Source organism: Trachemys scripta, chromosome 2 (assembly GCF_013100865.1).
Source record: "Trachemys scripta elegans isolate TJP31775 chromosome 2, CAS_Tse_1.0, whole genome shotgun sequence".
NCBI classification, from domain to species: Eukaryota; Metazoa; Chordata; order Testudines; family Emydidae; genus Trachemys; species Trachemys scripta.
The window spans coordinates 90,269,105-90,292,794 of NC_048299.1; the positions used below are offsets into that span (position 1 = coordinate 90,269,105).

Sequence of the window (23,690 nt, forward strand, 5' to 3'; positions counted from 1 at the left end):
TGCCACTGGAGTTGTCTCATGCAAATAACAAACATGAAAGTTACAGAAAACATCTGTAAGATTATTTTAAAAACTGCCTTTTCTCCTTCAACTATTTTGGGGTTTAGGAAAATGTATCATCCTGTTTATATTAGTGGAGCCTACTTGTGTAACTTTAAAGCAATAGCATTATTGTCTGTAGCCCAATTAAAAAGTATAAATCTCTTTGTGCTAAATTCCAAGTATATAATAATATTAGACCCTTGTTAAAAGGAAAACGTTTAAAACAAATGTATTAATATAAGGCCCAAGTTTTAAATCATACAATTAAACTCTACTTGACAACATTAAAAAATACAAGTTTTATAGCACAAAGACACGGCATCTGAAATAACACAAATGTGGACCCCCCCATTTCTCTCTCCTTCTTGCCAGTATTCCACCAGCTGCGTTAGATCTGTTTGATTATATGCTTGCTTTGGACCCTAGCAAGCGTTGCACAGCTGAACAGGCTCTTCAGTGTGAGTTTCTGCGAGATGTGGAACCTTCTAAAATGCCTCCTCCAGAGTAAGTTACTTCCTGTGGTAATGTCAGTGCTTACGTGATACAAAATGGGAGTATGTATTTAATGTTCATTGTGTAGTGGTGAAAACAAAGGTAGTACAAACATAATACCTAATGTGTCAGATATTAGTAACCGTTCCATTAAGAGAACTGCAAAGTTCAGTGGCTCCTGTACTAATGAATGAGAACTGTTCCCTAGTTCCATGTTTGATTTGTTAGTCAAACGTTCTGTACATTTTTCTTAGAGTTAGTGACCTGCAAGTGTATTTAGAAGAATGAATGTCTCCAAACAACAAGGGTAAAAAAAACAAAAACATTTATTCCCCTAATTTAATGCAAAAGTTCTGGATTACTGTTTAGAGGATTGCAGGTTGCTGAGTTCTTATAGTAGAGCACCTTTCCTTTTTGTAAACTCTGTCAATCCAAGTAGACAGCGTTGTCACGTTGAGAAAATAAATATACATTTTGTTCTGCCATGAGGACACTTATTTATGAAATGAAGCCAACTGATAAACATTTTCAGCTAGGAAGCTCTTCTGAGATTATACTTGCATTACACACTTGTTATGAGTATGGATTCACAGAATCCCAACAGACTCACCTTTTCAGATTTTATGTTATATATTGAGCATTTATTTTAATATTTTGTACAAAGAAAATGCTGAATATTTACCATTCTTCTTTACAGCCTTCCTTTGTGGCAAGATTGTCATGAACTGTGGAGTAAGAAACGTAGACGGCAAAAGCAGATGGGCATGGCAGATGACACAACAGCAGCTAAAATTCCTAGGAAGGATTTGTCTTTAGGCCTGGATGATAGCAGAACCAACACCCCACAAGGCATGCAGACTTCTTCCAAACTCACAACTCAGGGCAACTCTAGTGTAGCACTTGGTCAGTAATCTTTTTTTGTCGTTTTTAAATTGTCTATTACTTGCTGACTATGCATTTAGAAATTTAGATGTTAACGCTTTCAAAATCTTGAAAGCTCTTGGAATTCTTAAGGGAAACAAAAAGTGTAAATTTAAAAAATGCTAAAGATTTATCTTGTCCTCAGTAGTCAGGCATTCCCAATATGACTTGCATAATGAGTTTTCACCTTGACCAGTGTCAAAGTTTTTAAATATTTTGATCTGCCTGGTAGTAATTTTAATTTTCGTGGGGGGTGGGGGGGGTCTGTTGTCCACCTCAGGGTTTATTAAACCCCACCCATGAGCAGCTGCTCTAACTCACATTGTACAACTCTTCATAGTCTAGAGCAACCTCACTGATCATGACATAAATTGAAGGGAAAGGTTTCATGTCAGACATCTTCACAACAAATAGATTCCTCCCCCATGTTAAATAATCTTCCCTCTCCCAAGTATATCTGCTTTAGCAAGTCTCTTCTAGCTGGTATTGCTGAACTGAGATACTAGCTAATGAGGGAGCTTACTATATGATGACAAGAGAATTAGTGAACTACCTCTACAGTATTCCCAGCCCCACCCATTAAAGCAGAAAACCAAGCCTAGAGTGTCTTGCTTGGTGTTACAAAAAACTGCTTTGAAGCCAGTAGGAAGAAAATGTTAATTTATAATCATAAACAAATGGGGTGTCTCCTTATACAGGAGTTGGTACTACTGCCCTTACTATAAGCAAGGTGTTTTTTTACTTGCATTCTAAAGTATAGATTGTGTACGTCGTGCGTGTGGGGCAGCTTACAAAGGAACAGACAAGAGTTTGATATAGACAGCTTTGTAATGCGGCAAGCGAGTATATGTAGTGTCACTGAAGTGGGAGCTCCAAGAATTGAAAGAGAGCGAATGTGTAGTGCATTCATTTAAATTCTGTATGGACAGTATAATCTCAAATCAGCTAGCTCTCTCTTCAACGGTAGACCATAGCTCCAAGTATATGTTGCAGAGCTGTAATGATATAGTTCTCATGACCCGTGTAGTTTACCACCTCTTGCTCCTGGTCATCCTGTTTTTCATTTTAATCCAGCAGTGTATTTCTGCCACTCTTTTGCAACAGTAGCCTCAAGTCTTGGCAAGACTTTCAAATTCTGCTTATCCCCTAAAAATTTTATCCCACGTTGAAGATTAAAACATTTTATTAGAGTCCCAGTGGTTGGAGTTACTTCCTTTATGCTGTTATAACACTTTGTCACCTCATGAAGTACTAACTGTATTAATCATTACTAATACAGTGTTAATAATACATATCTAGTACCAAATTAACCAAAGAACTCAAGAATTAATTATTCAGCCCCATGTCATTCTTGGCACAAGTGTAAGTATAGAAGAAAATATGTACCAAGGTGGAGAAAGCAGGGTTTTAGTGTGTGGTGGAGTAGAGACAGTATTGTATAAAATTGAAAATGTCTGTTCTAAGACTTAGGAGTGTGTACATGCTGAATGAACGAATACACAAGGCCATGGGGCAAACTAAGGAGCTGACACACAAGTGCAGGCTTTATCCAAATTTAAATAAACTAAATCATTGCACATATGACAATGCACAAAGCACTAACATTTTTCATTTTGGGTAAAAAATAATTTGTCCTGAATTATTTGCTACTGTTCTGGTTCTTATGTGAAGCTCTTGTCATTGCATTTTATAACTTAACAGTGTGTGTGGAGCTTACTTACGATTTCCACCAAGAATTTGAATTCCCCTATGATATGGATGTCTTCTAAAATTTTGGGGTGGGTAGAAAGATGCTGCAATTTTCTGTCTCATTCATATTGTCTACTGGATTTTCAATTTTGGATTCTGAGAAATATCTTCTGTTCCTGGTCCTTGAACAGACCATTTTCAGATGTCACGTAATTTGCAGCAGGCTTGACATCTGTTATGTGGCTAATTAATACATCCAGAGAATGCAGTGCAAAGCGTCTGAGAGAGTAGAGTTCTGTGCATTGCCAAATAAAAATAAGTTAATTGTTTTTGAATTCCCCTTGTCTTCACTACATTTTAGCTGATAGCACCCCAGCGTACATCAACAAGCAGCCTGATTTAATTTTGCAACAACTGTCTGCTCACAACTGTGTCCGCTTTAGCGATGAGTCAAATGCTGAGGACAGAAAGTTTTAAAAATTCCAGCTGTCCAGACATTCACTGGATGCTGCCAGAAGTTACATTACATTGGTAGCCTTCTAGTTTCACATGTGAAAGTTCAATTTTTATATTGAATATTTAATATCAACCTGACAGAGGCACTGTTTACAAATAGGAAGACATGATGCCTTTGCTTCATTTTTCTATAAAGAAAGAAGTTTCCCCATTATAATGAAATAAGATGTTATCCTAGGCTTTTTACTGTGTTCACCACCTGGCAGATCTGGAATTGAAATTCGAATTATTAGGATTTTGTGCCATTCCCAATTAACAACAGTTTTTTCTCTCACTGGTCATGCTGCTAGGTTTATGTGCTCTCTTTCATGATGAATCTGTAGGTGCACCCTGAATAAGGGATCCTGTTCCATTCCTGCTTCATATTTGAGTGTACCCTTGATCTGTTCTGTCTGTTTAAAGTTCATAAGTCTCATAACACAAGTAACAAGCCTCACCATAAAGTGCCTTTGTGGGTTCTTTTAAACTTTAAAGCTAGCAATGAGTAGGTGACTTAAAACCCATGCTTCTGCTCTCATGTGGCTGTCTCCCCACACCTCTGAAATCAACAGAACAGTCTTCTATCTTACTCAGCACTTTACTTGTCCTTCTCAGTAGTTTTGCACTTATGCCATTACCTTCAGATAGCTCATTAGCTTCTGGGTCAGTTTGTCTGGTCACCTTAGCAGGTGTCACAGCATACAAATTAAGCATGTGGTGGGTCAGGGTCTGACTGGAAATGTGTTTTACAGATGGCCACTTTTTAAGCAAAGGGATGTAATATGTCAAAGATAGGAGACTTTGTGGTGACTGGAAATCTTACAGCTGTCTAAGGCAGGTGGTCTTAAACCCTGGCTTCATTGTATTGTGGAAAATGGAGCTCAAACATGATGTTTCTCATCTGTCTTAGTGTGTGGGCGTGCCCTTTGTAAGTCATTTTCTCTGTATTGGATCATGCTATTCAATTTCGTATTAATACTCTTCCAAATGTAATTAATTTGTAAAAGCATTCCATTTCTGTGTTGTCAGAAACCTGTACTTCGCCAAGATTATCAGCCATGGTATATTAAGCTCGATTTGGAGCCTCTGAAATATGACCGTTCTAAATAACACTTTTAAAACTCCTTTTTGTCTTTAGTGAAAACGGGCACTGGACAGCAGTTAAACCAGAATGAAGTGGCAATCCTGCTAAATCTTCTACAGTCTAAATCAAGTGTTAGCATGGCACATTTTGCCGAAGTGTTGAATATTAAGATAAATGCAGAGACTCAGCAGCAACTAGATAAAATAAACATCCCGGCTGGTATTTTGGCAGCAGGTGAAAAACAGCCAGAGCAACAGCCGCCTCCACCACCACCAGAACAGGAGCCTTTGCAGCAGCCAGCGGTCACTCAGCCAGCTGTCCCCCCTGCTCAGCTGACTCAGCCTAAAATTGAGACTGATGCTGCCCAGGCAGCTGTGCAGAGCGCATTTGCTGTGTTGTTGTCTCAGTTAATAAAGACTCAGCAAACAAAGCAAAAAGAACTTGTACTAGAGGAGAAGGAGAATGGATCAGGAAATGAAATGTCGTTACAACTCAGGCAGCCTCCGGAGCCCTGCACTCCTGCATCTGATAACCAGGAGGACACGGAATCTCCAGCATCTGTTTACCCACATCTGATCAAATCATTATACTCATGTGCAGGTACTTACAGTTTTGAATGTTGATAAGTAGATATCTTGACCACCAGAGAGATTGACTTGAAGATAAACAGCTAACATCATGCTTTGTACCCTGGGTATGCATGGTTATGCCATACCCATTAGCAAAACATTCACAGGAGCGATGACACTGAGGACGTGAGAAGTAATTTCATTTCCTTTTGTCACTTACTATCTTTATAAAACTTTCATAGATAATTGACGGATTTTATTATACTGTACATACACAGCTTACTCTAAGGTGTAGACATGCAGTTATACTGGCTCTGGGTTGGTGTTCGTATTATTATGGTAGCACCTAGATGGCCACCCCCAATCTTTAAGTTAGATGATCAGGTGTGCTTGCAGGAGGATCCTGGAACTCTCAGTTCTGAAGAACCTTTGAGAATAGTGTCTTTTTGTGTCTGAGAAAAGGCATTTTGGAGATACTCTTACATTTAATTAGTTGATTAACCTTTATTTTTTGTGAAGAAGTGCGGTAGCAAACTTTTGTGAATTTTTGCAAAGTGTTTTTTCTTCCCCCTTCTGGTATTGTAATTATTTGTCAAACGTAATTTCAGATCTTGCTCTAAGGCTCTTCTTCTTAATCCATTTAGGTCAAGATGATTTGGTTAGACAGCCTGAGATGAGGCTTCTAAACCAAACACCAGAACAAGAACGCCCTCGCATCTTGCCCCCAGACCAGCGTCCTCCTGAGCCACCAGAACCACCTCCTCTCACTGAAGAAGACGACCTAGATTATCGGACAGAAAACCAGCATTTGCCTATTTCTAGTTCTTCAGGAACGGATCCTCATGCTGGGGTGAAAGCTGCTCTTCTACAACTGCTTTCTCAGCATCAGGTTCGGCCAACTGAGGAACCAGTAACAACTAGTGTGGATTATCAGGCAAGAGACTCCTATGTAACTGACTACAAGGATAATTTTGGATCTTCTTTCTCTTCTGCCCATTATGGTGGTAGTGATGGAATAGGAAGTGGATCATCTGGGGCACTGGAAAGGAGAAGCTTCATTGGAAATTCAGATATTCAGTCTTTGGATAACTACAGTACTGCTTCATCTCACTCTGGTGGTGCACCTCCACCTCCTGCCTTTTCAGAACCATTTCCCAGCTCAGTAACTGGTTATGGAGACATTTACCTCAACACTGGTCCCCTGCTATTTAGTGGAGATAAGGACCATAGGTTTGAATATAGCCATGGCCCTATTGCAGTTCTGGGAAACAGTGGCGACACTTCCACAGGGTCAGAAAGTACTCATTCTTTGTCCACAAAGATGCACAACTATAGTTATGGAAGTAATTTACAAGAAAACCCTAGTGGCATTAGCCACATCCATGGACAAACTTGGACTTCTCCAGCCCAAGGACCTGGATATTCCCAAGGATACAGAGGACACATTAGCACATCAACAGTCAGAGGGCGAGGCAGAGGATTACCATACTGAGTATCTGTTTTTCCTCAGGCACATCATTTTTATCTGGAAAGACTTTTTTTCTAGCTGCAGTTTAAAGCAGCAATCCAATAGACTTGAATAATGTTAATTCAACAGCTTTATTTTTATGTGGAAAAGGGTCTTGCATACAGTAGGAAAATTTAAACTGCTTAAAACTCATGCTGTCTGAAAACTAGATCAATTGAGTGTACATGTTCACAAATTCTAGTTATGAATTTTATTTTGTATTTTGGCAGTTTTAAGTGGATGCTAAATTTAGGGACATCAGCTTTTTATGGCACTCTTTCAGATCTTCTGAACTATGCACATTTGTGCTTTTTTTGTAAGTTTGGACCAACTTTTATGTAAAAAATTTTACAACAATCAAAGCAGGGCACTGATTTATTTGGTATTTTTCTTTTTACAAAACTACCTTTAGTCAAAGGTCACTGTCAGTCTTTGCACTGCTTTCAGTGTTATTGTGGAAGGTGTACTTTGTGCTCATTTCAGATAATAAAACACAACCTTTCTCTTGATGCAACAATTTTATAAATATTTGGTCAATGTTATTTTTTTCTTTAAAAAAAAGGATGGTGTAGTAAAATGTTTCCCCATCTCCCAGACATGTTTGTATCAAAACTGTTTTACTTGAATGGTAAGTGCCTTAACGTGTAAGTTTAAGGTCTGCGAAAATTCTCACATTTTTCTTATAAAGGAAATTCCCTTTCTTTAAGGTTATTTTGTAGCTTGATTCAAAGATTAATACTTAAATATAGATACACTACATTAAAACAGAGATAATTATAGGCAACTTGGATAGAGTGCATTTTAAAGTGGCATATTTGCCATTTATGTCAGCTAAGCCAATTTAGTAGGTATACTAAGTTTTCTCTTCATTGAAATGACCTTCCCCAAACTGAATTTACTGAGAGAATGTCAATGTGAAGACATTAAAGAAAGGTAGGTTTCCCTCAGCTTTTCTCTAAAAGCTGTATTAACTTCTGTAGTCCCTCTGCCAAATAAGATCTACTTTATACTGAGCTATGGATGGTAAAATAGACTGTAAAGAAGACAATGAGAGAAATCTTTTTCCTCAGTGTCATTGGTAATAGTTAATGAGTTTTGTGTGGAAAGCTGACACTGTCTCCTCTTTACCACATATAAAAGCATTATGGAAAGCCTCCAAGGTTAAAGACCAGTATTTAATGCAACATAGAACATTTAGCAGTTCAAATTTTCTGGAAACTGGGATTGTGCCAATTAATCCTTTCTATATTCAGCTATTCCATTGATCATTGTAATACTTGATTTGAACAACAAAAAAAATTACTGTAGCTAAAATTGCTACCAGAAACCACCACTCCAGTTTTATATTAGTTATACTTTCCAGCATGTTTTCCTCTGAGAACAGCAGTCTCTCTCTCTCTCCTGCAGAGAGGGGATATGGCTATATTTTCCACGTACTGAAAAGAATGTTTAATAGCCCATATTGGATACAATTTTCCAACTGATTATCCAGTTGATAAATTGATACATTATGTAAGACTGTTTAATTACTTTTAAAAAGGTCAAATTTCTACTTACATTATTACCAGTAGAGTCATGTCAGTGACGTCTTGGATTTTCAGATTAGAAGCCAAAGTTGTCTATTTCATTTAAAATTCTAATTTATGACTAATTATTGCAGCATACGGTGTGAAGAACATTAAAATGTAGCTAAATAGTGTTCAAGTATCTGCAGTTGCATCATGGTGAGTCTTATCTCTTTAGACTTCCCTCTAAATCTCATAGTTATCCAAGTTCTCATCAGCCACACTAGAGAATCCTGCTGTCTGAAAATAAAAGCAGCTAAGCTGGAAACAAATATTTGTGACCTGAATAGCCTGTGTTTAAAAGAAATTAAACACTTTATATAAAATGACACTGTGTTTGAATAGTTTTTCTTGAGTTAAACACATCTTAGTATTTTTTGCAGGAGAGAATAAATGCAAGCAAAATAGTGTTAGTATTGTCGTGTTCAGCTATAGCGTCTTACCATTTTTATAAAAGTATGCTCAGATAAAACAAAAGCCAGGCTCGACAATAAAAATCTAGCAAAAGTTAGGTGTAAAATCTGGCAAAAGACTTTCAAATCCATATACAACCTTTGTGGCAAGAAATGCATGGTCAAATATTAATGTGTACTGCACTTCAAAAAAAAAAAAAAATAGCCTTGTGAAACTTCCCTAAGAAGCAGGTAAGTCCAAATGAAAAGTAGATGATAACGAACAAATCAGGAATAAGTGATTTTGACTTTCAAAAATAAAATGTGAGGAAGAAATCATACCTCTTACAGCTTCCTGCATAGAGATAAACTTTCAAGTCAGATAATATACTTATTTCACTAAAGTTTCTGTAAAAAGCCAGCCTCTCTTGTCCACATAAATAGTAATAGAGCAGTTTGATTTATGAACTGAAATACTGAGACAATTAAGGTGTTCCATGTAGTTAGAAACTTTGGCATGTTAATGTATTGGTTGATATCAAAACATCTGACTAATTTTAGACTTTGATCTTGACTGAATAAGAATAAAAGAGCAATTAGAAAAGGACACAAAGCTGATTTCCAAATGACAACAAATGCATTAAGATTTAGCAAGTCCATTCACATGCCATTGCTGGTATATGTATTGCACAGTGATTTTCTACTAATTTTAGTTCAAGCAATACTGGCCTAACATTTGAAAACCAATGGTCCACACTGTTCAAATAATTCAGAAAGTCAGGCTGAATTACGCAGCCACAATAATCTTGCCTTTTTTAAAACCCAGGCAATAGATTTCTCCCACTTCCACCCCTTGTATGACATTTTGCTACCCTGCAAGGATCAGAACAATTTTAGGTTATGAGCCCTATGCCGCTCCCCTTACAAGCAGCCCAGATAAGGAGGTCATGTGTCCATAGTGTACAGTTCTCTAGCAATCCCAGGCTATGACTCAGCCCTCAGAAGGCTACAAAAAATGAGAGCAACCCCCGTGGCTGCTTTATGATGTGCCCAGAATATGGGCAGTGCAAAAATGGCTTAAAGTTACTTTGCCCCCTATCCCCTTGATTACTTCTGTGCTGCACCTCCTAGAAGTACTACAGAGAATTGGACCCAACATCAAAAAGTGTTTTTCTCTACCATCCAGATTAAAGTATTTGATCCTGGACCTACTCCACGGGTTGAATAGTTAATTTTAAATGAAGTGGTCTCCAACATTACCTGGAGTAAAAAAATTTAAAACACTAGTGCTAGTATGACAGGCATAACAATTTGCACTAATACGATATTACATAACTTCAGCCAAATGAAAAGGAGAGAGAGACACTGACATCAAAATAAATTCATGATCCTAGGATAAAGTAATCCGGAGTAGAAGAAACAGGAGAAAAAGAAAAAAAACTACAACATTTCCCCCCATCAAGTAACTAAATCTGATCTTTAAATGCAAATGTAATTGCTAGAAAATTAAACTTATACATTTTAAAAATTGCATATTTATATTTTTCATACCTATTCAATACATATTTAATTACTATTACCTTTTATCATCCTAAGCATCAGATGCTTAACGAAAAACAGAGGAGGAAGGAGTTTTAATGTAAACTATTGATGCTTTGAGTTTGCTTTTCCTGTTATATTTATATCAGGAGTTAGTGCCAGTCTGAAGAAAGTTATTAAAGGCCCATCTGTTGCTGAGATTTATAAATAAGCTGTAAAACTAATTTTAAAACTAGCACGGGTAACTTTCATGCAATTGTTATTCAGACTAAAACTCCATTAGGTCCCAAACTACAAGATCTGGCCCCATGTTTCATTACCAGTAGAGGAAATAAATTTCAGCCAAACTTTTTGAATTTTTGTTTTAGATTGAAGAGAAAAATAAATCCCTTCCAAAGGATGAAAAGTCTCAGAATTGAATTATGTCGGTGGAAAAATCTTGATTAATGCTTAAAATTGTTTGAGGCAGTATTAATGTGTTCTCTGCAGATAAGTATGCCATTAAATAAAAAAAATTGCCAGAAAACTGATTCAGATCTAAACTGTTTCATATTTAAAAATTAAGTGCTGGACTTAAATTCAAACTAATTTTCACTGAACAAGGTTAAGTATTCTTATCATAAGAATTATTTTAGGGCAACAAAATTTAAAATACTGAAACTGTTACTTCAGCTTACTTATTGTTGATATTTCTTTAAGCCATTTGTATATAAGATGTATCGAGTAGCCTGTAAATAAAATACCATGAGAACTTCAGCCTTTTTATCCTTGTTTTCCCTCCTTGAAAATCAAATGGCCTATCACAAAATTATTTTACATTTTATTATGATGGAATAGGTTGACTCGCCATTCGTTTTGGAATCCCACACCTTCAGTAGCGTTCAGTATATTAAAATCTGTAAGCCATCCATTGCTTTTCAAAGCCAGGCAGTCACCATACTCAATTTGTGTATCTAACATTCATAATTTGTGATAATGGGAATGGAATATTAGTACTGCAGTGCTGATGTCACTAACCCATTGTTCACAGGATACTTAAGACTTCAAAGCCAAGTGAAGTGTCACAACTACCAGAATAAAGATAACCTGATTTAATTTCATTTTTTCCCATGTATTTTACATAGTGAAACTGATCAAGAGTCAGTGGGGTCAGGTTAGTAAAAAGGGGAATTCTTTAGTTAGCAGGCCAAATGAGAAGATTTCAGTGTGATTTTTAACATAAGTTCAAATGGCATGAAGAGGTCTTGAATTATGCAGGGTTGGAATCTATTGTAGAACAAAGGGATACATTATTTTACACTTCAAAGCAAGAACATGGGAGAGGTGCAGATCTCTTCAGGGAATTAGGTGACTGTCTGGAGAACCTGCTGCCTGAGCTGTTGGTTGATCTCCTGGAACATAGGATATGTAGATCAGTGAGGTATTTTCGAGCCCGCTAAAAGGGAGGATCGATGCATAGGCCAAAATTGATAAAAGCTCCAAATCAGTAATCCAGACTTTTTTTAATTACTGGGTTATTTTCATACCATGGTTGAAGAGAAATGCACAAATCTGGCATGACTTCTAACAATAGCCCTTTCTACACTAGGATGACTTATGAAAAATATCCACTGTTCACATTTTTAATGTCATTGCTGTTACCAGCACTAGGACAACTGCTGCTGCAGCCGCTACAGTGTTAAGGATTTAGCCTTGCAGCTGTCCACCACCATTCTATCAAAGTTGCTAACACAATTGAAGCAGAACCAATGCAAGGAAATTGAAAAATGGATCTAATGTAGACAGTCTCAATAGGTAATTTTTACCCAGAGATTTTTTCTTTAACAAACTTCAACAGCATGACCATCTCTACAGGGTAGCGAGGTAGGAAAGTCTACAGACCAGGTTTCATTTTCCTTCTAAATAAATGTTAAGTATTATTCACAGTGTATTTAGATGGAGTACTTTATTTCTCTGGTGAAGGGGGGCACGTGATGTACATGTGAGCTAGTCCAGCACACACACAGCTAGTCAGTAGAGAGGCAGGAAATGTGTGAATCACAACCTAAGGAAGCACCTGAGGTCAGGAAAAGGAAGCCTTGCTACCAACTATAGTGGAAACCTGAGTCTTCGGTCAAAGATTGAGACAGTTTCTTCTTCAACTGCTGAATGGAAATTGTATCAAGGCCTATGGGAGAGAAACAAGCAACAACAACATAGACTCCTTATTTCAGTACAGAGTTACAAAGGTTAGTAGTATAACAGGATGAAATCAGTTGACAAGAAACAAAGGCAAAGTAACTTGAGCTATAAACTGAAGCATTTTAGTTTTCAAAGAACCATTATGAACCACACATGTGCTTTCTTTTATAAGGAATAGTGCATGCAGTTATCCATACACTCATCATTTGAAGCATCTCTAGCAAACCATGAGCTTCTAAGGAGATGGTTACAGAGCATTGTAAACCTGGACTCAAGCTTCAGTTTAAACCTCCCCTTTCAATCTACATACAAATCTCTCAGCCTTGACCTAGGACCCTGTGGGTCTGGAGGGGCCAAGCCAGGAACCAGGGTTCAAGACCTATTGAGTTGCAATGTCAACATAGTCCTGCTTGACTCGTGTCCTGGCAACTGGCCAAAAGTATCCCACAATCCCATGGGGCCACCTTCCTTAGTCCTCTCTATCCCAAGAATCCTCAATTGACTCCAATGGAATCGACGTCTCTTGGTGTACTGCAGCAGCTCAGTGAGCCAGCATTAACCCTTCCATTGGCTTCTGACTAGAGACCTGCAAATGCACCATCAGAAAGTTTTCAGCATTTGCACTAGAGACTGACCAGCCTTTTTTGCAAAGCCCGTTGCTTCATAGTCATGGAAACGCAGCCAGATTTTGATTAATCTCTGGTGCAAAGCCAGCAGAACCACAGTAAGCATACTGGAATGATCAAGCATTACCAGCAAATAGTGAAGAAGCTGGCAGCATTGCAAATATATCAGACTTGTAACCAGCGTAGGGAGTGGCTTAAACAGCTCAAGAGTGAGGACAGGAAAACCAGGGATCAGAACCACACAGTTGGCAACTCACCACTATTGTGCCCATTTTATGAGGCATTTCACCAGGCTGGGAACAGCCAATGGTGCAGGATGAACTGGTCAGCTGGGATGGCACCCTGCTGGCCTCAGAATCCAGAGTGAGGCCAGCAAAGTGACTCTGTTGCTGAAGAGAGTCCTGTGGGAGGTTTTGCCACAGGAGCAGCAGCACATCCTAGGGCCATATTCGGAGGAGCTGTTCGATGCCTCCCCTCCAAAGAACAGCCTGACTTGGAGCCTGCAGCCGACACGGGTCAGAAGCCATTCCAGAGCCTGGTAAGTTTCTGACTCCATTTAATACAGTAATGGGATGGATTTCCATTCTATGAACCAATGCAAAAGTTATTAGAAGTCCTGGCTAGAAGCATGTATCTACTAACAGGAGATTGTATCCCAGGGACATGGTTCCCCACCTTCCTCTAACATGGAGTTCCAGATGGTGATCGGGAAATACAAACAGCAAAAATGCCTTGAAAGCGAAAAGGCAGATTTTTGCTAGGCCACTCCTGCTTCTTAAAAATACTAACCTTCCACTGCCATTCCTGTAAGTTTGCCACTCTGTAACCACTCAGCAGCGTAATGAGCCACCTGGAACAGTGAACGGTATGGGGAGGAGGTAGAAATCCATTCACCAATCTAGTCCATTTAGGTAAAGGTAGTCCAGGCAGTCTATAGGTGACAAAAAAATTTGCCTCAAATACGGCTGGGTTTGAAATGAGTCCAGAAATGTGCAGGGTGAGGGGGGAAGGCACAGCAGTGGAGTTACATGTGTTTGCATAAAGTCATATCTGGTTCAGCCAGGTGGAACCTAACACCAAATCTTGTTGATTCCCTCGTGAAGTCTGACCCAATCCCGTATGCTGACAGATGCAAACTCCTCCTGCAGCATGAACTCCAGATAAGTTGGTCACATTTTGGGGAAGGGCGTATGGTCCAGGGCCACTTCGGTAGGTGTCCAGGCCTTTCCACTCAGATGTGCTGTTCAGTCACTGTGCATTTGAATACACTGGCTGCATACCAGCAGGTTTAAATAACATCTTTTGCCAGTCGGGCACCACATGCCTGAAATGATTGGAAAAGCCTTTGTAACATGACCACTGACTGCCCACCTCCCATCCCCAGCACAAATAGTTCTGCAATTTTTAGAAAACAAAAACCAGTTTTGAATTTACAACTTACCATTGCCTCTGCACCTCTGTTGCTGCGATTAACCAGGCTGTGTCCAGGGAGCTTCTGTGGTCTGAAGCATCCCTCTCACAATATACTGAGGTTCAGTATGGAAAAGTAACATTTGATGTCCTCCTGCACTGGGCTATTTGAACCAACTCCTCTCGGTGTCTCACCCTCTAGTGGCTGCTGTGCCTCCACAGTTCAGTATAAGCCTGGCCCAACATAGCTTTACAGATTGTTCCAAGAGGAAGTGTTTCCGTGATGAACCTATAGGTGAGGTCTGGCCGGGGCCACCAATCAGGTCCAGTACCAAAGACCGAGGGACGTATGGCTCGAGGAAAGGCTGAGGCTTGCTGTGAGGCTTGAGGACAGGCACTTGCTTTGAAGTTTCTGGAACAGGAATGGCAGCTAAGGGAGGAGGCCAAACCTCAGCAGAGAGAACTGTCTGAGCAGCTGATCTCAATAATGGCTGCAAAAGTACCGGCTTCTGCTGCATCACTTTTTGTCCCCTGTAAGGTTCTGTTGTTACTGATGTGTTAGTGTAGTAATGGCAGCTGGCCTGCCTGGCAATGGGGGAACGTTGTACTTTTCTAAGACATATTTATAAATAAAGCTTTTTATGTCCCCAAGAAAGTTTATTGCTATCACTGCATGGCATCATACAATGTGTATTTAAAATGCTAAAGGTAACCATATGATCAGGGACATCTAGGAATCCATAAGCAAACACCATTCCTCTATACAGTTAGGTACAGCAACCCACACTTCAATCACAGTATGGATTCATATAAGGAAGTTAATCACCTCCTGCCCCTATTTTGTAAGTGGTCATATCATTCATAAGTACCTTGCATGGCTCTCAAGCCCCTATCCCTCCCCAAGCACTGAACCTCCACCCCAAATCAATGAGCCCATCTTCTATTAGGCCAAGCAAGTTTATAGTGAGGGAGCACAAAGCATCCCTGACTTCCATTGTCTGGGTGCAACCAGCTCCAGCAATGGTAGGGCACTTTCTGGCTGAGTGTACTGGTTCAGTGACCCCTCACTGTCAAAGGTCCACTGAAGAAAAGTCTCACAAAGCTTGTGATGAGCACAGTAATGTGCACAGCATGATTGATCCTGGCATCCAAACAGGTCTGTAGACATTGCCAACAGGATTTCGATCTGCCAAAAACACTCCAACAACCATTCAACACCCGCTGAGAGCACAATAAACCTTTTGCCAGGGCCTCTTAAGGTTCATATGTCAAGGCAAGAGGGGGCATGCAGTGTCCCCTAGAATAATGGTGGGGATAGTAATTCTGTTCATGACAATGTCATTTGGTGGGAATAGTGTCCCAGCCTGTCCATGAATGTAGATTCCTGATCAGCAAAAAGCCCTGCCAACATGAAATTTCCAATGCAGCCCATACTGACATTCATAAATCAGCCTCTGTGGTCCATGAGGGCCCACATAACAATGGATAGTACCCTTTGTGGTTTACTCATGTGCTCCTTGAGGAGGGTAAACTACGGGCACGAGTCCCAACAATGGCCCCAGTGCAGTTTGGAAACTCCATTCTCTCAAAGCCAGCCATTACTTCAGGAATATCTATTATGCCCGCCACTTTGGGTAAACCACATGCCTGATTGCCTCAGAAACCTCTGCCAACCACTCTACTCACAGTCTATTTCCCAACACCAAACTGGTTGGCCACGTCCTGTTGCAGTCTAGGGTAGCCAGCTTCCAGAGGCCTATAGCAATCCACTTCTGAAGTGGCATGGGTGCCTTCATACGTGTCTTTGCACTGGAGGGTTGGGGCAAACTGCTCACAAAGCTCCAGAAATGTAGCTTTCTTCATGCAAAAGTTCTGGGCCCATTGTTTGTCATCCACATGATGCTGTGGACCTACCTGTGCTTGTTGTCCTGCTCCAAAAGCGTTGATCTACGTAGGGAGGATCAGCAGCTATAGTGAGTGTAATGAGCAGCATCAGCCAGTTCAAGTCTGCCATGCCTGGGTACTTGTGGTGGTGCTGCTGCCTCCTTTTCCTCCAGCTCCATTATAAAGTTAGACAGGTGCCCTTTGGTGGGTCAGAAAACGCTGCTGAAATGTCCACCAGCATCTCACAGCTTTGCCTGTTCCCTGACACAGGAGTGAAAGCATAAGCAACAGAAGTTCTTCAAATGGTGCCTCCTCCATGTTGCTGTCTCTGGTAGTTGGGAGTGCACAGACCAAAATGATTGCTCAGTAGGCTGGGTTGGCAGGCTGTTCAAACTTCCTCTGATGTGCAGGGTGGACAGTCAAGTTTTCCCACAGTTCACTACAGTCAAAAGGCTAGAGCAGCTACAACACAAGAGGGCATTAGGGAGTCTTGGGACATGGCTGGTTTGACTGGGGTCTGTATGCTGCAGTGTGGACGTCATAGTCTCAGGTTCAAGCCCAGGTTAGAAAATTCTTAATGTAGGGTTGACAATGTGTAGATGCTCAAGCCCTGGATTCTGTAACCCAGGGTCAGCTGACTCGAGTCCTGCTAACATTGCAGTGGAGACATACCCTATATCTCTACATTTACTTTTGCCAGAACACATTTAGAATTTAGACTTTTTCCTCCATGCAGACTTTCTGGCAGCTACAAGAAGTGTGTGGGAAGATAACTTCCCCCTCCAACTGCACCTGCTGGAAAAAGAGCAGCACAGCCCACAATTCAAAGCTGAAATGTCAGTGCTGCTGTTCCATACAGTCTGAGGGGTTGTGATGTTGAAGTTCATTAATTCACTTCTCATGACTTCTCAGTTCAGGCTTTTTGTAGCTGCCAGCTTAGGGAACCCCCCGAGGCTATAAGATGCATCTCAGTTTGTAAAGTAGTGGGAAATAGTCAAAGCACACATCACAAAGCCAGCTAAATTCTGTATGAACAATTCCTGTAAGTGTCAGGGATTGCACGGTGGGCTTAGTGCTGTTTCATTACAGGATGACTCTATGCAGTGCTCAGCCTAATGGGTCATTAGATGAGTGAGTGAATTTTTTGTAAACAAAATATTTTTAAATGTATCAAAACATGGAGAGTAAAAGAAGCCTTAGTGTGCAGTAAACAAAGTAGCTTTTAAACTCTAATCTTAGAGTTGCCTCTGCCTCAAATGTACTGCATTCATACAGTAAAAAATGGCTTTTCTAATTGCCAGTTTTGCAAACTCAACCTGGGACCTGAGAATCAAGTTTCTGTTCATGTATCATCACACATTGAGGATTCTGAAGGAAAAATTCTGTCCTCAGTATAATTGGGGGCAGAATTTGGCCTACAATTGGAACTTAACTAACAGTTCTGCTGATGTCTGAGCCTCTGATGCCATCTCTCTCTCTCTCTCTCTCACACTCAGAATAAAAACGTAGTCACTAGATTTTGTGTGTGTGTGTGTGTGTGAGAGAGAGAGAGAGAGAGAGAGGAGCAGATATGACTATGAATACAAAGTGTGCAGGTTTTGTATAGGAAGGAACCATTTTTATATAAGTAGAACCTCAATTTTATGAGCCTCAGTCTTGCAAGCAATTATACAAATAATTTTTCCCCAATGGAAAAAAAAATCACATAATAAAAGTGACATCCCTACATATTCCAATGCCTCTGGCAATGCTTTGCACTGGTTTGAAGGATGAGATCAAAGTGATTCAGGGCACCATTCTGCAACTTTTGCGCTCTAGCTTCTGTAATCTTGCTGTTAAATTTTATGAACTCCTTGGTCCCCAAACAGTTTGTAAAATAGGGGTTCATCGGTTGCTTTACAGTTCAGTTTTAACATGTTTTGCATTATTTCTCCAATGTCTTTTCGCCATAAGATCCACTACTTTAGCCTTTACTTCTGCATACTCTGCTACTTCCACTGTTCTGAGGCATGTTCTAAAATATTTTTCCCACAACAAATGACACCCCACTCCCAGCTGCTGTAATGTCAACAGCTCTACATGTATGTTCCACTTTGTCTCCACCCTGAGGTTCCTCTGACCTCTCCTTCCAGACAGGACTCTGCTGCGTCTTTCACTCACTTGCCGTAGCTCTGTAGCCATTCTGGTAGAGAAAGGGGCATTGCTAAGGATATCAGGGGCACCAGCGATTCCCTTGGCTTGGTCTGTTTCCCCCGTGCTTGGATCAAGACAGGGGGCTGGTATTCATAGCCCCTCCTCAACTTTGCAGCATTGCTGGAAAGAACTTTGGGTGCAGTTTCAAGGGCACAAGCGGTGTTTTTCAGGATTTCTTCAGTTTTGTGCCTCATTTATGCAGCACTGAGCATTTTCCAATTAAAATCTCAGCCTGTCTGTCCTCTCATGGATGCCCAGTCATCAGCTTGAGCTACACATGGGTAAAACAGAGCTCCTAATCTTCCCCCCACTTAAGCCCTCCCCACTACTTCCTTTCTTGATCACTGTGAATAACTCTGCCAGCCTGCCTGTCATTCTGGTCTGTAACCTGGGTGTCGTCTTCAACTCAAACCTCTCTTCAGGTCCTCACATTTAGGCAGCATCTAAATATTGCTGATTCTTTCTGCATGACATATCTAAAGGTGTCTACACTAGTATTGGAAGAGGTAAAAATTCCAGCTCGAATTTTTTTTATTATTTATTTATTATTTTTTTAATTATTATTTATTTATTAAATTTATTATTTTATTTATTTACTTTTAGACCTGAGCTAGCACGCTAAAAATAGAGCGCAGCTGCAGTGGACCGAGCAGCAGCAGTGGCTAGCCACTCCAAGTACATACCTATGGTCTTGGATGGGATTGTACTCAGGTGGCTATCCCCTCCTGTTGTGCCACTGTAGCTACACTCTATTTTTAGCATGCTAGCTCCATCAGAGCTAGTGTGGGTATGTCTCCTTGCACTGGAATGTACATCTTCCAGCTCTAGTGTAGATATACAACAAGACACAGCATTTTTTTATCCATCCGTCCAGCTAAAACTCTCAACATCCTGTGACTTGAGTACTGCAACATCCCTCTCTCTGGCCTTGACATATGCAAGCTTGTCCTGCCTGGTCCCACCTATTCAGACTCCTGCTGTAAAGATCATTTTCCCAGCCCATTGTTTTGGCCATGTCATCCCTCTACTATTTCTCCCTTCTATATTTCATCATATATAAGCTGCTTGTCTTCACTTTCAACACCCTTCACAGTCAATCCCCCACTACTGATGGTCTCATTCTCTGTCGACACTCACCTCCGATTGGCCCATGCTGCCAGCTTCCATCGCCCACTTGTTAAATTTTCAAACAAGCACCTTCATGCCTTCTCCCATGCTGCTCCACACACTTGGGAGGAGCTCCCTGTAAACATCCACAAAGCCTCATTACCCTCTTCAAAACACTCCTTTCCCAAGATGCCTACAAAACACTCAACTGCAATTTAGGCTGTTGGTTTGCAGAGACCACTGCCTGCCAAGCTGACCAATAGTGTGATTGATTGTTTGCACTCTCTTGACTGTACCCATCTTGTCTTATACTTGAGTTGTAAGCTCCTGGGACAGGGACTGACTTTTTGTTATGTTTGTACTGCGCCTACCACAATGGAGACCAGGTCCATGACTCGGGCTCCTAGGTACAATGCTAACAATGTAATTTGTAACTAATACAAATGTCTTCCAGGGAGCTCTTCCTGAAGGGTGAGTTGGAAGTAGCCTGGAGATTTCCCTTCTTTTAGCTTTTTCCTCCCCATGCTGAAATAATAGCAATGCCACCACTGTGACCTGGAAGGGCCTCTCTCACACCAGCCCGACAGCAATCTAGGCCTTGACAAAGGTTTGAAGCCAGGATCAATCGCAACTCAGGTGCATTGGGCTGCTTTGGGGTTCTGTCAGTGGTTCCCCACCCCCAATGCCTTATCCCTCCATTGGTGCTATAGCTACTTACAGTAGGACTTCAGAGCAAAGTTAGATTTACTCCCCTGCTCAAATGTGGCCAGATACACGAATATTGCCTAGAAGGCTCAAAAGTCAAAAAGTTAATAGAGGTGGATGATCTACCTGCATCGTGGCTCCTTCTCTGCAGGAGACTGGAGAGGTTACCAGCCAGGGCAAGAAACATTTTGCACAGAATAAATTATCCAGCCATTTACCAAGAGCCCTAGTATCCATATCCACACACTTTCAGGATTCTGTCCACCTCACTATTGTCTGGGTATTCATGCAGATACCTTTCCTTTAAATGTGGTCTCCCTTGCCAAATTGGGGACCTCCAAAAAGGGAAAAAAAACCCTTTAAGTCTTATCCCATTCTTTTTTCACCAGGTTAAGTGATGTGACTGCTGGTTGGTACTATAGCAATACTGGGACTAGCCTTCTCATCCATTGTCTCAAATTCTTCCATATACCACCAGACTGGAGAGAAAGGGTCTGTGTAGCATACTTTCTGGAGCTCCTGCCCAAACCCCTTTCCTTGGTTCATTCACTGATGAAACTGTCATGGAGCAAGAAGGAAAGAAGCAGCTAAAGAACGGGATCTGACATGGAGAACTTAGCTTTTGTGTGAAGGAGGATGTCAAATGGTTCAGAGTATCCACAGGGAAAACATCAAGCAGCATCCAACCTTCCCCATCCTTCTAAAGAGAGGAAGGCTCAAAATTCTTCAACCAAGAAACCAATGAACATCTACCAGCATGTTTGCCACAGAGAGAATTTCGAACATAGCCAAAACAACCAGTTTTGCCCTTCCTCTCCAACTGATCCAGGAACGATCTTTCTGGTCCCATCCAACAAGATCATCAGACCACCTTTCCATCTTTCTCCACTGGACTGAAACCTAACGTGCCCTACAATTCCCTCTTCCAGGGAAAAGAGATGAAAGTTTCACCTTCACACTCAATATAAAGATGCAAGAAAATTTTTTAAAAGTCTCCCCTTCACCTTACTCAGGATTTGGCACCTTCAGAGGAACTTATCTCCATGTTCCCATTGTTCTATTAGCAGTATTTCTTCCATCCCACAATCCAAACTGAATGCTCAGGGTACAGGAAAGGTCCCAGTGTTTTCTCTACAATCCTCAATAATCAAGTCCCTTCACAATTAGAGAGGGATCCTCTTAAGGATAAGCCTCTAGAGCAGATGCATCCTCTATCATCTTTTCTACAGAGAACATTTTAAGAGAAGCAGAACTTACGGTACTATGGAAATGGTCAAGAAGCAATACAGAACAACAAAAAAACACCCCTTCTAGGGCCTTTAAGCAGTGTGGGGAAAAAGAACTGGGTAACCTTCTTTTTGACAGCCAAAATAACATCAAAGGCCCAAAATCAGGCTTGACAGAGGCTCAATATACTGACTGCCCTTACAAAAGGCAGTACAGACCAGGGCCTGAACAAGACTAAGCTGTACAATTCCCTGCCAAATACGGTCAAGGGTTATGACCAGAGGAGGGAGGGGAGGGAGCAATGCGAAAGGCCTCAGCAACAGAGTAACCGCTTGTTTATGAAACATAGTAACTGCCTATATGAAGAAATTGCTTCTAGTAAAGGCCAACTTCTCCTGTAGTTCCAACTAACTGCCAAACTAGCCAATCATATATCTTCTTTGGGCGTCCCGTGATAAACCCCTATGCCCTTAACCGTAAAACCCCGGAAAGATAATATGTACCTTAACAAGAAAAACCCTCCAACTGGTGCCAGGTGCCAAGTACCACCCATGGCGGAAACCACCAAGAACCCCCCCACCGAATAGGCACCCAATTCTCGTAAAATAATGAGGAAGGTACCGGGAAAAAGGGACAGACCCCAACTCTTATTTCACACAAATGACGTATTATTTGTACTATGCTTGCGGTTTGACGGAATAAAAGCAGCCTGCTGTGCTAGGGGTGGTAGTTTTCGGACTGCTACCCCAACACGTTGGTATGTATTGCAATAAACTGGCCTCAGGCTTGAGTCTGTGAACTAAAATCAATGCGTGGGTGACTTTTTCCACGACAGCAGTCATCAATGCCCTTGTGAAATTGTTCCATGAGATTCCCCTGAACGTTATACCTATCTGTATGGAAAGAATAGGACAAGTATGACATATCAACTTGAATTTTTAATCCATCATAATCCTCTCCTAACAGTTTATGTTCTAGTTTGGTTAAACCTGCCAGCCAACTTGCTTAGCAGTAGGGGATTGAGTGCTCAGTGAGAAGTCTTTTTAATTTACTAGTGTCCATTTGGAGCCTGAAACATATTCCCCTCCCATTGACATTCACAAGCATGTGAGACAGGATGATTCTCTATTGTGGGCAGACCCGATGGTTTGTGAATATTGTCTTCATGGTCAAGAGGCAGGGAAGATCACATCAGAACAAGGCTTTTGTCAACCTGATTGCTCCATCCTGAGGCTCTGGTCCTGCAGATTACTACCTATGTTGATGATATTTACTACATATTTTACTCCTGGGGGAATTCTGCGTCACTGTGTGTGCACAGAATTCATAGCCCCTGCAGATTTCTTTGCTTACCCGCAGAAAAATGACTTCTGACAGGGAAGCAAAGGGAAGCCACGAGTCCCTGGCAGTGCAGACAGATGGGTTTGGGCACCCAGAGCAGCCGGTAGAGATGTAAATCACTGCCGGGGGGAGGGTAGTAAAGAGAAAGAGAGAGAGAGTGTGTCTGTGTGTAAGAGAGAGAGACACACTCTGTCCCTCTCACTTACTATTGCAGCACGCTTGGCATGGAGGGCTTTGGGGTATTTTTCAAGAGGTAGGCGTGGGGTAGGCTCTGCTCCCTCAGGCAGAGGAGAACATAGCAGCCTGCCTGTTTAGTGAATTATTCCCATTGTTCTTAGTGAATTCCCCCAGGAGTATAAAACAGATGTAGAAATGTTAAGGCTCCTTTATATTGCCAGGGTGGTGTAAAGGAGCCTTTATTGTAAAGGAGAGTATGGCCTTATAAATGCTTAGGGTGCTTTAGTGATTACAACTGGTCTAAATTTTTGGACTGAAAAAATTCCCTGTCAAAATGTGCTTCATGAACTGTTTACTACTGACCTTTCTAGAGATGGGCAGTAGCCAGGATAAATTGTGAGTTTGAGTCCCCAGCCCTCACTTGCTCTTCAGTTGTCTATGATGTAATACTGAGCATATGGCTGCATATATTTGTTGACTAATAATTAGAAGTAAAGGGTCAATACTAGCCACATTACTATTAGACAGAGGGGTTTGGAGATTT

At 40.9% G+C, this 23,690-nt stretch overlaps 1 protein-coding gene and 1 long non-coding RNA gene across 5 annotated transcripts in view; one reads left to right on the forward strand and one right to left on the reverse strand.

The window, feature by feature from the left end:
- CDK13 (cyclin dependent kinase 13) overlaps positions 1-8,693 on the forward strand; it is a 64,899-nt gene extending 56,206 nt beyond the window's left edge. For all 4 annotated transcript variants that reach the window (XM_034761242.1, XM_034761244.1, XM_034761243.1 and 1 more), the window contains 4 exons: positions 415-546; positions 1,232-1,437; positions 4,778-5,323; positions 5,937-8,693. In XM_034761242.1, the coding sequence (XP_034617133.1) occupies positions 415-546; positions 1,232-1,437; positions 4,778-5,323; positions 5,937-6,784 (1,732 nt within the window). In that variant the 3' untranslated portion in view covers positions 6,785-8,693. The remainder of the gene's footprint in view (positions 1-414; positions 547-1,231; positions 1,438-4,777; positions 5,324-5,936) is intronic.
- On the reverse strand, positions 6,873-14,386 carry LOC117872605. The gene is made up of 2 exons (XR_004644530.1): positions 12,352-14,386; positions 6,873-11,686 (listed from the first exon to the last, which is right to left on the reverse strand). It is a non-coding gene; the product is annotated as an uncharacterized LOC117872605 (long non-coding RNA).
- Between the last annotated feature and the right edge of the window lie 9,304 nt (positions 14,387-23,690).